Source organism: Myxocyprinus asiaticus, chromosome 45 (genome assembly GCF_019703515.2).
Source record: "Myxocyprinus asiaticus isolate MX2 ecotype Aquarium Trade chromosome 45, UBuf_Myxa_2, whole genome shotgun sequence".
Taxonomy (NCBI): Eukaryota; Metazoa; Chordata; class Actinopteri; order Cypriniformes; family Catostomidae; genus Myxocyprinus; species Myxocyprinus asiaticus.
In genome coordinates, this window is record NC_059388.1 from 3,028,242 (window position 1) to 3,041,621 (window position 13,380).

The 13,380-nt window shown below is 39.5% G+C and overlaps 1 protein-coding gene across 2 annotated transcripts in view; it reads left to right on the forward strand.

The window, feature by feature from the left end:
* LOC127435323 (GRAM domain-containing protein 4-like) overlaps nucleotides 1-13,380 on the forward strand; it is a 117,020-nt gene that overhangs the window by 70,312 nt on the left and 33,328 nt on the right. For both annotated transcript variants that reach the window (XM_051688720.1, XM_051688721.1), the window contains 5 exons: nucleotides 338-458; nucleotides 1,960-2,021; nucleotides 4,950-5,085; nucleotides 12,964-12,989; nucleotides 13,141-13,232. In XM_051688720.1, coding sequence (XP_051544680.1) covers nucleotides 338-458; nucleotides 1,960-2,021; nucleotides 4,950-5,085; nucleotides 12,964-12,989; nucleotides 13,141-13,232 — 437 coding nt within the window. The remainder of the gene's footprint in view (nucleotides 1-337; nucleotides 459-1,959; nucleotides 2,022-4,949; nucleotides 5,086-12,963; nucleotides 12,990-13,140; nucleotides 13,233-13,380) is intronic.

Below are 13,380 nucleotides of genomic sequence, written 5' to 3' on the forward strand. Positions count from 1 at the left end.
AACTATGAAAAATTATACAATTCTCAACAGGAGTAATTGGGAAATAATAATGTAAATTGAATGCAGTTTTGAAAGTTGTAGAAGTTGAGATTGGCGCTGATGTTGAGCTTAACTCTGAAGCTTTCCTGAACAGTAACAGAAAAGCTATGCTCACTAAATCTTTGCGTCTTTGGAATAACATGCACCAATATGCACAGTAAGACAGTGAGGAATGTGTATTAAGGAAGTAAATAACCATGTTGACATTAAAGTCAACTTGATTCCATGTTGACTTTAATGTCTTCGTATAACACGTTCCTCAAAGCATGTGGTAATTGTTTTTTTTTTTATCTTGCAGAGGAAGAGTTACGGAAACTGCGAGAAGAAACCAATGTGGAGACCCTTAAGCAAGAGCTGGAGAGAGAACGCAGCAGAAGAATTGATCTGGAGCAGAAAATGAGTGAAGTGCTGAAGACCAGGTGAGCAAACTACTCAAATATAGACACACCAAAATAAACAAGCATTGAAAGAGTACATAGAGAATTTAAAACTATGTACTATGTAGTTTTTTGGGGTGTTCTATGGGGTTGCTAGGGTGTTATTAGTGGTTGCTTGGTGGATAATTACTGACCCAATTAAAAAGCTCAGTTGACCGTCCCAGATTATTTACAATTTTCAGGAAGTTAACATACGAACAGCTTGCTTATATTTGACTATGAGAAAGTATTTTTACATTAAAAAAGTTTTACTCCTCAACTTTGAAGTTGAGGAAGATTTATAGCATTCTTGACTTGAGAGCAAACTTCTAGTTTCCTGCTGTAAGTTGATGTGTGTTGGCAGTATTCAGTGACCCTGTGCTGCTCTCTGTGTGGCTGTGACAGCAGGGCGGACTGCAGTGGGCTGCTCATGCCACACGCTGAGCTTTATAAATAGCCTCTATAGCTCCTCACCAAATGACCTGTCAGCAGAACGTGAATGAGTATATGTACAAAGTGTTCTTTCCACTGAGCAAACAATGCCACGTCTGATTGATTCACAACTGATTGACAACATATGTTAGTGTGAGACAAATGTATGCTGAGGGATTGTTCGGATAATAATTCTGCAAATCCATGTAGAAGATCAAAATCAAGAGGCCATTCACTCAAACAGTTATAATGTTACTATTCCTACAATTTTGCAAAATTATTTTTATGTGGCTTTGTTGAAAGTATCATGGCAGTTTCCTGGTGAAATGAACACTAGAGGTGCGAAAACAACAATTAATTTTATTTACTTTCACACAAATCACGAGTAAAAAGACATATTAAAGGAATATTATAAAAGGCATATTATCTGTATATAAATCTGTATTACTTTTCGCTCTGTTCCTCACACAATGCTATCTTTTGACATCTAAACACTTTTACTTTAACGTGTGACTTGTAAGGTGATACCATTTAAAGTTTGCATTACATAGCAAACTACATTTACTGTACAAGTTTGTTTGAGCATGATCAAGTTGCACGGTAGCTTAGCAAACTTGCTATGCTTAGGACTGGGAGCTGAAAGGGTCACAGAAGCACCACAAAATGACTTGGTTGCTTCAGCAATTGGATTTTTTTATCTCGCACATGACACTGTTGGTTAGATTGAGGTTTAAGGTAGTGAGGTAGGTTTTGTTGATTTCAAACTTGGTAGACCATTAACCTTAACCTCATCTGTTAGGAGACAAATTTAACTCTCTTGTGGCGCCACACAGGTGACATTTCACCTCTGAACTGCCACAAAACATGTAATGAACCATGTAATATGATTTAGCAAAAATGTCGCCACAGTCACATCATTGTCATGAGATCAGGCTCTTCACAGATGTACAATAATTTATAAACATATACGCATCATTACTGGCATCTTGTATTAAAGCTTTGCATGAATTAAATGATAATCACCAATGTAATATAATTACAAATATAATGTAGTGTTTGTTTTCTGGTGCAGGTGCGAAGATTCTCCACCTCAACCTCCACACAAGCAGCAACCACCTGCAGCTAATGGCACAGGTAAAACAACACACAATGTGTGACATTAGAAACAGCAAACAGACTGTTGGTTTATAATGAAGACTTGGGGCCAGACTTTTGAAGCTGATGCAGCGTGTCTGATTTACTTCTTAGGGCTGGAGCTGAAAATGTGTGATTATATGTGGGTCAGAAAACTGGGATAGACAGTATTGTGTGAAAATATGGCAGCATCTGCTTCTTTGTGCTGAAAGCAATCCCAAAATATATTATGACAAGCTCAGTGAAAAAAATCAGTTTAAGATGGTGGTTGAGTGTACAGAAATGTTAATTATAATAACAAATTCAATACCTAAAAGTATCAATAAAAAGTTTAACCTAATTAAAAAAGGACACAGTTACACAATGTGTGCTCTTATATATTTTTATGCTTATTGGATTGATGCGTTGTTAGCTTGGCAACATGCTAACGTCAAACTCAGTAGCTGTATTTCCTCTATTGGGCCAAATGAGGGTGTTCTAGTGCATGCCAGGGCCAGTTGTGTTCCCACTGTCACTTCCGGGGCATTATCATGCCTCCTCTGGGCTTCCTCGGGGCCAACGGCCAAGCGCCTTTGGCCCGCTGATTACCCTTGGGCCAAAGAAGGCCAGCTGGGTATTTAGGCAAGGTCAATGTCAAAGGCGGAGTTTAGTCAGGTCAGAGAGTCAGCACCAAGGTAGTCATTTCTAAATTTTTCATATCTAGCTATCAGCATACCTCAACAGATCAATGGACAATGGAGAATCATTAGTACTGTTCAGTAGACAAAATCAGGGCTCTTCCGAATATTTGGGCTAATGAAAATGTGCAACGTCAAAGCGACACCGTCTGCCGACACGAAGACGTGTTTAGTATATTGTCACCAGACTTTCCATGTTGTGTATCTGCCACACAACAGTACAGGTTCGGGAAGAATAAAAAATTGGGGGCACAGTACAAATCTGTGTTCATATTGAGGACTAGCTAGTCTCCAGAGTTTGATACTTCATCTGGAGCTTCCCTCTAGCTTGTGAAATGGGCGTGTAATGTTAGCACCAGAGCGGCATATTAACAGCGGGGTTTAGGGCAACGCTGCAGGGCTATTGCCCCGATGGTGGGAATGCAAATTGATTTTGGTCTCACGGCTTGAGGTCCGAGGCTGTTGGCCCCGGCTGACCAGTTGATAGCCCTTACTCGCACTGCCGCGATGGTGGAAAAGTGGCTAATGAGGAGCAGTATTTTTGTGGTGTGTGGACTTGCTACCTATGTAGAGCATTATAAGGTTCCGTCTAAGTTAAGGCACAATATACTTCTAATGAAATCGAAGAAAGAACGGATGTGACATTATTTCAAATAAAATCTGGCCAAAAAGGTGGGGTTTTTTTTAGTTCGTTGCAGTGGTTCAAAATGGTTCGCCAGAGCGAACTTTCAAGAAAACTTCTTGGCTGTTAAACACTTTCTTACTGCCATTGGTCCACGTCATACTGACCCTGAGGCTCCAGCTACTTTGATCATCTTTTTTCAGTTGATTTCTTCTCAGTTGAGATCAGCCATCATGAACACACTGGAATGCAGAGTTGCCGAGCTGGTGGAAACTTACCTACATCTGTACCATCGTTCACAGACATTTTTCAAGACCATGTAATGTAGTGGCAGTGGCGTAGTGGGCTAAAGCACATAACTGGTAATCAGAAGGATGCTGGTTCAATCCCCACAGCCATCACCATTGTATCCTTGAGCAAGGCACTTAACTCCAGGTTGGTCCAGGGGGATTGTCCCTGTAATAAGTGCACTGTAAGTCGCTTTGGATAAAAGCATCTGCCAAATGTAAATGTAATGTGATTTAAAAAAAAAAATTTTTTAAGATGAAGTCTACAAAAGTCTATAAAATACAATAACAGATAGTAACTGGTGCATATTATGGTCACGTAAAGTGTGTTAATGTTAGAATTAGCACCATGAATGCAGAATGTAAACATAACAAATTACAAATTATATACTGTATATTATTTTTAATAATCATCAAGTGGTTAAAACAGCTTTTTACTGATCTCATGTGAATTTTATTCATTATATGTAGTAATTAATAGTACATTTTAATGTCACATTATTTAATGGTTTACATGTAGTCTGTTGACAGGACAGCATGTGTCTCATATTGAAATGCTCCTCTAAACACCGGCCCCAGCAGTGTGGGTGGTCTCCAAATGTTCACAAACCATTGCTCAGCTCTTTCAACCTTCTTTCTAGCTCTGAGCGAAGAACAAAGAAGAACTTTGCCACAAGTGTATCAGAGCCTTTATGATGCTGTCTTTGTAACCAGTAGACAACAAGGCAGCACACTAGGTTTTGGAACAGAGCCATAGTGTCTGAAATCCTTTCTTTGAAATGCTACTGAAACGTGGCATAGAATCAGTGCTACTGAACCAAAACTTTGCAATGGTACTCCATTATTTTGACATCCACCTTTACTATTTGATTAGTGCTTTTTTTCTGGCATTTTTTCAGAAAGTTAATGTGGATTTAAACCCATATTAAGGTTTCTTCAGGCTGGTTAGTGATTGGGAACTCTCTGCTTCAGGAAGCTTTCAGCTGTTATTTAAGTCACTTGTCTAAATTTGTAGACCATCTAGGCCAGGCCAAACTCTTTTGTGTGCTGTAGGAAATGAGAATGTGCAACATAAATGCGCCTCTCTCTCTCTTTCTCTCTCTCTCTCTCTCTCTCTCTCTCTCTCTCTCTCTCTCTCGGTGTATTATCAGTTTTGGGTTGATTATGAAATTGCTCATATGGTGATTTTGGTCATACTGCATACCACAGATTGTCTACTTGCCTTATTATTATAGAAGAATTACTAATAATTATTGTATCCCTTGAGGCTAAAGGGATCCTGCTTTGTGTTCCCTGAGCTTTCTGAAGTTTATTAGCCCTGATCTAATTCCTCTTTATACAGAAAAACAGCAGAAGGAGACGGTGTGTTCACGGCTTCAGAGCTGGCTGTATGACCGATTTGGGGAATATATTGAAGACTTCAGATTCCAGCCCGAAGAGAACACAGTCGAGGCAGAGGAGCCGCTAAGTGCTAAAAGGTCAGTGCAGAAAGATCTCCGGCGAACTCATAGGGTCTGTTCACATAGAGTGTTTTTGTATCCATCTGTGCTGTTCTTCATTATTTTTCTATATAAATGTGACAGATGAACGTCTCTGAACATTGCGCCACTTCTAAATGTTTTTTGCGCATGAGCCAAGTCAACACTAATACGTTTCCATTTAAAAAAGCATTAATAGCATTACATTTATGCCTCTCATCCACACTGGAATGCCGTTTTCCTCCACCAAAAACAGAGCATTTATAAAACATTCTCCATTACCATATACTGTGGAAAACGATGACGTTAGGGAACTGAAAACAGAGTTTTCAAATGAAAATGGATTAGTGTGGATGTGGCCTAAGGCATCATGTCAAGAACTTGAACTTTTCTCGAGACACCTGCGTTCTCTTCTATTTATTGCGCTGCGTCTTGCGTTTTTTAAAATGCAAGAATGCGTTCTGGGGGGTCTTTTGTGACGCCATGCAAGGCGTGGACGTGTGAGCGATAAGCTCTGCACACTTTGCTGAATTTTCGATTATTCTCATGTTATAATCTGGTGAAATTTGATATACCCAGTTACACATTTGCCCTTTGTTGCAAAACGTGGCAAAGAAGTCAAAATCCTCGGGCTCTGGAGACATTAAAAGACACTTACGTGTTCAGGATGAAAGCCCCGACAGGCCTATAGACCGGGGACTCGATTTGGATGGCGCAGCGGGAGAAGGAATCCAGCGTCAGTTGTCCAACATGTTGGTGATGTTGACGAAGATTCTTGCTGACTTGGAGGATCTCGCTGTAATATGTTGATCGATTACGGCGATGGAAACAAAAATATCTGAGTTAGCTACAAGAGTGACTAATGTTGAAAAACGAATCGATTTTCTGGAATCTTTGGAGAGGGAATTTACAGCTAATCCGCCCGCGACCAAAGTTGATTTGGAACATCTCCTTGAAAAGCTTGAAGATCTTGAGAATAGAAACCGCAGGAATAATGTTCGAATTGTTGGAGATTCTGAGCATGAGGAGGGCAGAGATATGGTGAAATTCCTAGACGAGTTTTTCCCGAGTCTGCTCGACATAACAGGCCACAAGCTGAAAATCGAGCGAGCTCACAGAGTCCCAGCTCACAGATCTGCTGAGGGAGACAGGCCCTGATCGATTCTGGCCAGATTTCTGAGATCATCCGATAAAGATCTTGTGTTGCACCAGGCGAGGAGCAAAGGGAAGCTTTCTTGGAAGAACCATAATATTTTCTCGTTCCCAGACTTTGCGAGTTCGACAAGAGAGAAACGCGATCGGTTCAAGGAATGCAAGAAACTCTTACATCAGAAAAAGATCTCGTTTGCTCTGATGTTTCCAGCAAAACTGAGAATAGAAACGAAGGTCGGTCGCAAAATATTTACATGTCCAAATCTGGCAATGTCTTTTATTGAATCAATGTCTGAGTAAACCATTGGATGTTTCTCATGTGAGTGGGCCTGACTCGCTGTACTTACTCTTGAGGAAGCTGGGTGACATTTTACGTTTTTTGCGTTGGCTCCGCCGTGCGGCTGGAGCTCGTTTTGTGAATAACATTTTCCTTAAAGAAAATTTTGCATTTAAGTTCCCGGACAGATTGAGAGTGGACACTATGGATGACCGCAAAATATCTACATGCTCACACAAAGGATGTCTTTTATAAAGCTGACGGATTGTGGAAGTCATGGTATATACTTTTATGCAGCCTCTGAGTGAATTGACTCGATCATCCGGGGAACTGGGATGCCGGTTTTGTTTCTATTTGTATTGGTTCCGCCTAGCGGCTGGAGCTTGTTCTGTTGAATAACATTCCTTTGGAACAGCTGTTGATTCATCTGTTTGTTCTTCGTGCTTACTCCTCCTGCTGGCTGTGGTTTGTTTTGATTTTTTTTTTTTTTTTTTTTTTTTTTTTTTTTTACGAGACATTGGAATGATTACGTCATCCGTTGAACTCATAACAGCCAGCTCACTGAACATTCGTTTGTCTGTCCGAGGAATCTGAATGGTTTTATATCAGCTGGAATGTGTTTTGTGGAAGATCACACCTTTGAGACAGTTCTGTGAATGAAGATACACATTCTTTGTGTTCATTCTTCCTATTGACTGGGTTTATTTCACAAAGTATTTTCTGTTATGTGATTTTGCCTCACAAATTTGTGAGGCAAAATTGAGCAATCCGATGGCAAAGTTGTCGTGGGGACTCGTGGGCGTTCATGGACCTTTTGAGTTTAGAGGGGTTGGCGCTGTCGTACGCGGGGTTAATGTGCACGTTTTTCTTTTTTCTGTTTGTTTTGTGCGGGGGGATGTTCGGGGGTTGATTGTTTCACTAATGGGGAATGTGGTCTTCATAATTTTGTTTTTGGCACACAATTAATTTTTTCTATTATATCAATATGTCAGTTGTTAGTATAAGTGTACTATCTCTCTCCACATGGAATGTGAAGGGGTTGGGGCACCCCATAAAAAGAAGGAAGGTTATTTCTTTTCTCAAACGTAACAAATATGATATAGTGTTTCGTCAAGAAACACATCTCTCCCCGCAGGAAGCTGAAAAATTTGGGAAGATATGGGGTGGACATGTTTTCTTTAGTGCTGGCACAAGAGCAAGGGAGTCATTATATTAGTAAATAAACATCTACAATTCAAATGTCTCAAGCAGATTAAAGATAAATTAGGAAGAGTAATTATTGTTTTAGCTGAAATTCAAGGGCAAAGGTTGATTTTGGCTAATATTTATGCACCTAACGCTGATGATCAGGGCTTTTTTATAGATCTTGAAGGGATGTTGCAAGCAGCTGGCACCCCTCATGATATAATATTGGGAGGAGACTTTAATCTTTTGATGGACTCAGTCCTTAATCATAGTGAAGCAAAAGTGTGTAAGCCCCCTAGAGCAACACTAACACTTCACAGGATGTGTAAAAATCTTGGTCTTTCGGATATTTGGAGACTTTTGAACCCGTCCGGTAGGGACTATACATTTTTTTCATCAGTCCATAAGATTTATTCTAGAATATATATATTTTTTTGATATCCAAATCCCTAATTTAATTTGTTGTTGATTGCTCAGTTGGAAACATTTTAGTCTCAGATCACACCCTGGTGAGTTTAGAGGTGAAGAAAAAGAAATCATATAGTTGGCGCCTTAATGTATCCCTTCTGCAAAATCCTGATTTCTAACAAATGTTAAAGACTGAAATCAGTGTTTATATGGAGACCAACTGGTCCTTAATATCCTCTGTGGGCGTGGCTTGGGAGGCACTTAAAGTGGTTCTTAGGGGCCGGATAATACAGTATGCCTCATTCATCAAAAAATCCAAAGCACGAGAACTCGTGGAGTTGGAAGGAAATATTAAAAGTGCAGAGGCAGAGCTGAAGCGCTGTATGTCAGCTGATGGCCTCAGAGAATTGACCCGATTGAAATATAGATATAATACTATTTTGTCACGGAAAGTGGAGTTTTGGTTATTCAGGGCAAGACAGTCATACTTTGAGTCTGGTGACAAAGCAGGGAAGCTTTTGGCTAGATATATAAAGAAGAGAGAGTCTTTTTCTACCATTCCCTCAGTGAAATCTGCTGGTGGTGAAATATTTACCTCAGCCATTGATATTAATTTAGAGAGTTCTATATTGATCTTTATAGTTCCACGTCTTCGTCTACTGATGAAGATATTAGAAACTTTGTGGAACCATTAGATCTTCCTAAACTGACGATTGAGCAAAAAAACTCTCTTGATTCTGAGATAACCTTGGAGGAGCTTGACGAGGTAATTAAGTCCCTACCTACTAGCAAGGCTCCAGGGCCAGATGGTTTTGCCGCAGATTTTTTTAGATCCTATGCTACAGAACTGGCTCCACTTTTGTTAGAAGTTTATACTGAATCATTAAAGAACGGAAAACTTCCTCCAACCATGACACAAGCCCGGATCAGTCTGATTCTTAAAAAGGACAAAGATCCAAGTGAGTGTAAAAGTTACCGTCCAATTTCCCTGATCCAACTAGATGTAAAAATATTGTCAAAAATTTTGGCTAATCGATTAAGTAAAGTTATGACATCACTTATACATATAGATCAGGTGGGGTTTATTCGGGGCCACAGCTCTTCTGATAACATTAGGCGTCTCATCAATATTATGTGGTCAGTAGCGAATGATCAATCTCCAATCGCTGCCATCTCACTTGATGCCGAAAAGGCGTTTGATATGGTAGAATGGGATTATCTTTTTAAGATTTTGGAAATGTACCGGTTCGGGAGTACATTTATTGGTTGGATTAATTTACTTTTATAGACACCCTGCAGCAGCGGTACAAACAAATGGATTAATCTCAGATTATTTTACTTTGAATAGGGGCACTCGGCAGGGTGCCCTCTTTCCCCATTATTGTTCTGTCTTGCCCTGGAACCATTAGCAGCTGCGATAAGAAAGGAGGATGATTTTCCAGGGGTGGTGGCGGGAGGTGTGCTTCTGCTTTACGCAGATGATATTTTATTATTTGCCTCTGAACCTACTAGATCTTTGCCTTGCCTCCACAGAATTATTAATTCCTTTTCCAAGTTCTCAGGATACAAAGTCAATTGGGCTAAATCCGAAGCTTTGGCTTTGACAGCGTACTGCCCAGTAACGGCTTTTCAGCCGGGCGCCTTCCAGTGGCCCAAACAGTATTAAGTATTTGGGGATTTTATTCCCAGCAAATTTGTCTGATTTAGTTTGTGTTAATTTTGACCCTTTAATAAAAAGGTGTTCGAGCGATGTCAGCAGGTGGGCTTCATTACATTTATCGATGATTGGGAAGGTTAATGTTAGTAAAATGAATTGTATTCCAAAATGTAACTACCTGCTACAATCTCTCCCTGTAGATGACCCCCTCTCTTATTTCAAGCAGTTTGATAGCATAGCGAAGTCCTTCATTTGGAATGGTAAACGTCCCAGATTGCATTTTAATAAGTTACATAGGCCGATAGACAAAGGTGGGCTAGGCCTACCCAAGATTTTGTTTTATTACTATGCGTTCAGTCTCAGACATTTGGCTCATTGGTCACTTCCACCTGAGAGAGCCCCTCCCTGGTTTGTTATTGAACAGGCAGTTCTTGACCTTATTTTGCCATTACAAAGCATCTCTATCAAACTAATCGGAAAAGTTAAGTTACACCCTTTTATTTCGCATTTACACTCGGTATGGAATAAAGTGTCCAGATTGTTTAAATTAGACACTTATTTACATGCTGCTTCGAGCATATGGCAGAACCCAAGGCTGTGTATTGGCAAGTCTCCTTTCTGCTGGTCAGAGTGGATTGTGAGGGGGGTTGCTACACTCGGTGACCTATATGAAAGTGGTGTGTTGAGATCGTTTGAAAACTTGGTCCAATATTTTGGGATCCCCAGACCTCAGTTTTATAGGTATTTACAACTGCGCCACCTGCTTTACACTATTTTTGGGAGTAGCACACATCCCCCTAAGGAGTCAGATGCTTTGGGAGAGGTGATTGCGGCTTTTGGAAAAGGTCATGAGGCATCAGTGTACTACTCCCTGTTAATTCAGAGTCTGGGGGACGGCACCTTAACTTCTCTCAAGAGAGTATGGGAGAAAGATTTCAACTTGGCATTGGAGGAAGGAGTGTGGGCTAAGATTCTTAAAAACATTAAGTCTGCATCTAGTGATGCATTTGTCTTATACAATTCAAAATTTTGCATAGATTTTATTGGACCCCGTCTAGACTGTATAGGCTTGGTCTTAAAGACACCTACCTGCTGGAGATGCCAGCCAGAGGATGGAGACATGGCCCATGTTTTTTGGTGGTGTGTCGAGATCCAGAAATTCTGGTCGAAGGTTCAGAATTTTGTGTGCGACGTGGTGGGCACCCAGGTTTCATTTTGCCCCAGACTTTGTGTTCTGGGCGATGGGACGGTCATCGATGTGGGGGATGGCCATATAGGGAACTGGGTTCTGACATGTGTGATGATCGCCAGGCAGGTTATTTTGAGGGGTTGGAGGTCAGCTGGTGCGCCCCCATATCTGGAGTGGTGCACAGAGGTGGGGAGGGTGGCAGCTTATGAGGAGGTGTCATTTGGAAGACGGGGTGGCTTGGATAAGTTTGTTCGGAAATGGGGCAGGTATTTGGAGTTTTTGGAGGGCTCACGGGTGGGGTGTGGAGAGAGTAGTGTATTATAGTTTGTATGATTATTATGTGTGTGTATGTATGTATGTATGTATGGGGGGGTTGTGGGGTTTAAATGCTGATTTTTTATATATATGTTTACATTTCATTGTAAAAAAATTTAAATAAAAAAAATAAATAAAAAAAAACAATTAAAAAAGGAAAGAGGGGGCATGGCTAATTCAATGGCTAAGTCTGGTGGAAGTTCCAGAATGGAAACATTTGTGACCAAAAAAAAAAAAGAATGCATTCTGAACAGGCCTTTACACATTTTGGGTGCGGTTATTTTACTTTACATGGCACTTTTAAAGTACATACAGGTTTGGAAGAAGCATTCAAAATGGAATGATATCAGAATGTTATCAGATCTAATAGTGATCTTCATTCTTGTGAAACACTGTTTGGATATCATTTCCCAGAGTTCTTCCTCTTTCCAGATCTGAAGTATTGAAAACTTCTGCCCCCCTGTGGTCAAGAGACTGCATAGACTGATGAACATCCTTGGACACTAAATTTTCCTTATTCACTAATCATCCAGAAAAGTAGAGGACCAGTTGGTGGGTCAGTGTTTGTAAGTTGGTATCTGTGAATGACTGAAGAAGTTACTTATTCAGTATTATTGTCTTGTTTTCCAGTAAAAATATTGAAACATCCTTAATACAAGCTAGAATTACTTAAGAATCAAGTAGTGTTTTCAGAGAAATCTGACAAAATGTGGTGAGATTTATGAAAAAGCTGTTTGCCAATGGGATAAGTAAAATAAACTTGTTTTCCCTTTGAATTGAGTGTTGTTTTTTTCTTGCCCAATTAGTGAATATTCTTGTTTTAAACATAAACCTTGCTAAGTTTTATTAGTTTGCTCTGAAAATAAGACTTAATTAATTTCTAATGTCATTTTGATTCTGAAATAAAACTTGTTTTCTTTTCTTTTTATAAACATGTTTTCTTGTTTTTATTTTTCTAAATCTTGTTTTAAGGATGTTTAGATATCAGGAAAGAAGACTTGCTAATGGGTAAGAAAAATAAATGTAAATGAAGATATGTTCTCTGACAACGAGTCTTACCTTATACAGTTTTGCAAAGTAAATTTATTTTGTTTTAAGAATGTCAAGCTGTTTTTACTGGAAAACAAGACAAGATCTTGAGGATTGGTGGTTTGTGGTAGAATTCACACATGCTAAGCAGGAGATCAGGCTCTGAAGTCCAGTCAATATATGTAGCTTCCTCAGTTATACATATGAGGCTGTTAATTCCATATCTCCTGAATTTCCCCTCAGGGTTCAACGAAGTTCATCTATCTGTCTCTGAAGAGAGTTATCGAGTGTGTGCTACCCACAGCTGTCTGCTTTCATTGATTTACAAGATCCAAGTGTCACTTTGCTGTAAAATGTACAAGACAGGCTGTGTTTGGTGGAAGAAAATTGCCATTAGTGGCATTTGCTAAGGCAAGCATCACTATTACTATTGCTATTAAAATTGTGTAACTCATCCTGCAACATTTGTGATATGGAGGAGAGGTGTGCAATTATTTGTGTTTGTATGTATCTAAAAGATACAATTTTTACCTGATCTAAAAACAAGCAATGCCCTGGCAACCACCCACAACACACGAGAGTGTGCACAGCCAAACACCACTAATATTTCCTTCAAAAAATGAAAATATCTAGTCTGATATGATTTTTTTTTCATCTTTCTTGCAGATTAACAGAAAATATGCGACGACTTAGTAAGTCCTTTTTTGTTCAATCTCTCCCCTTTTATTAAAGTGTTTCTGTAATGATGTTGAGGCATATATTTACACCATGCATTTGCAGATATCTTTTTGGCTTTCATTTTTTGGCTTTACTTGATCTTCATTTTTTTTACTTTATTTCTAGAACGTGGTGCCAGACCGGTGACAAATTTCTTACGGAATCTTTCCGCCTTATCCAACTGGCACTCAGTGTATACTTCAGGGATTGCCTTCATTGTGAGTATTTATATAAGTTTTCCATATACTAATCTTATCTTTCTTCCTTTTAGACACATAAAGGTTGTTTGAAATATAATTTACTGCTGAGAGACAGACATGCATTTTTTTTTTTTTAAATAAAATTTCTGTGCCATAAACATGGTAT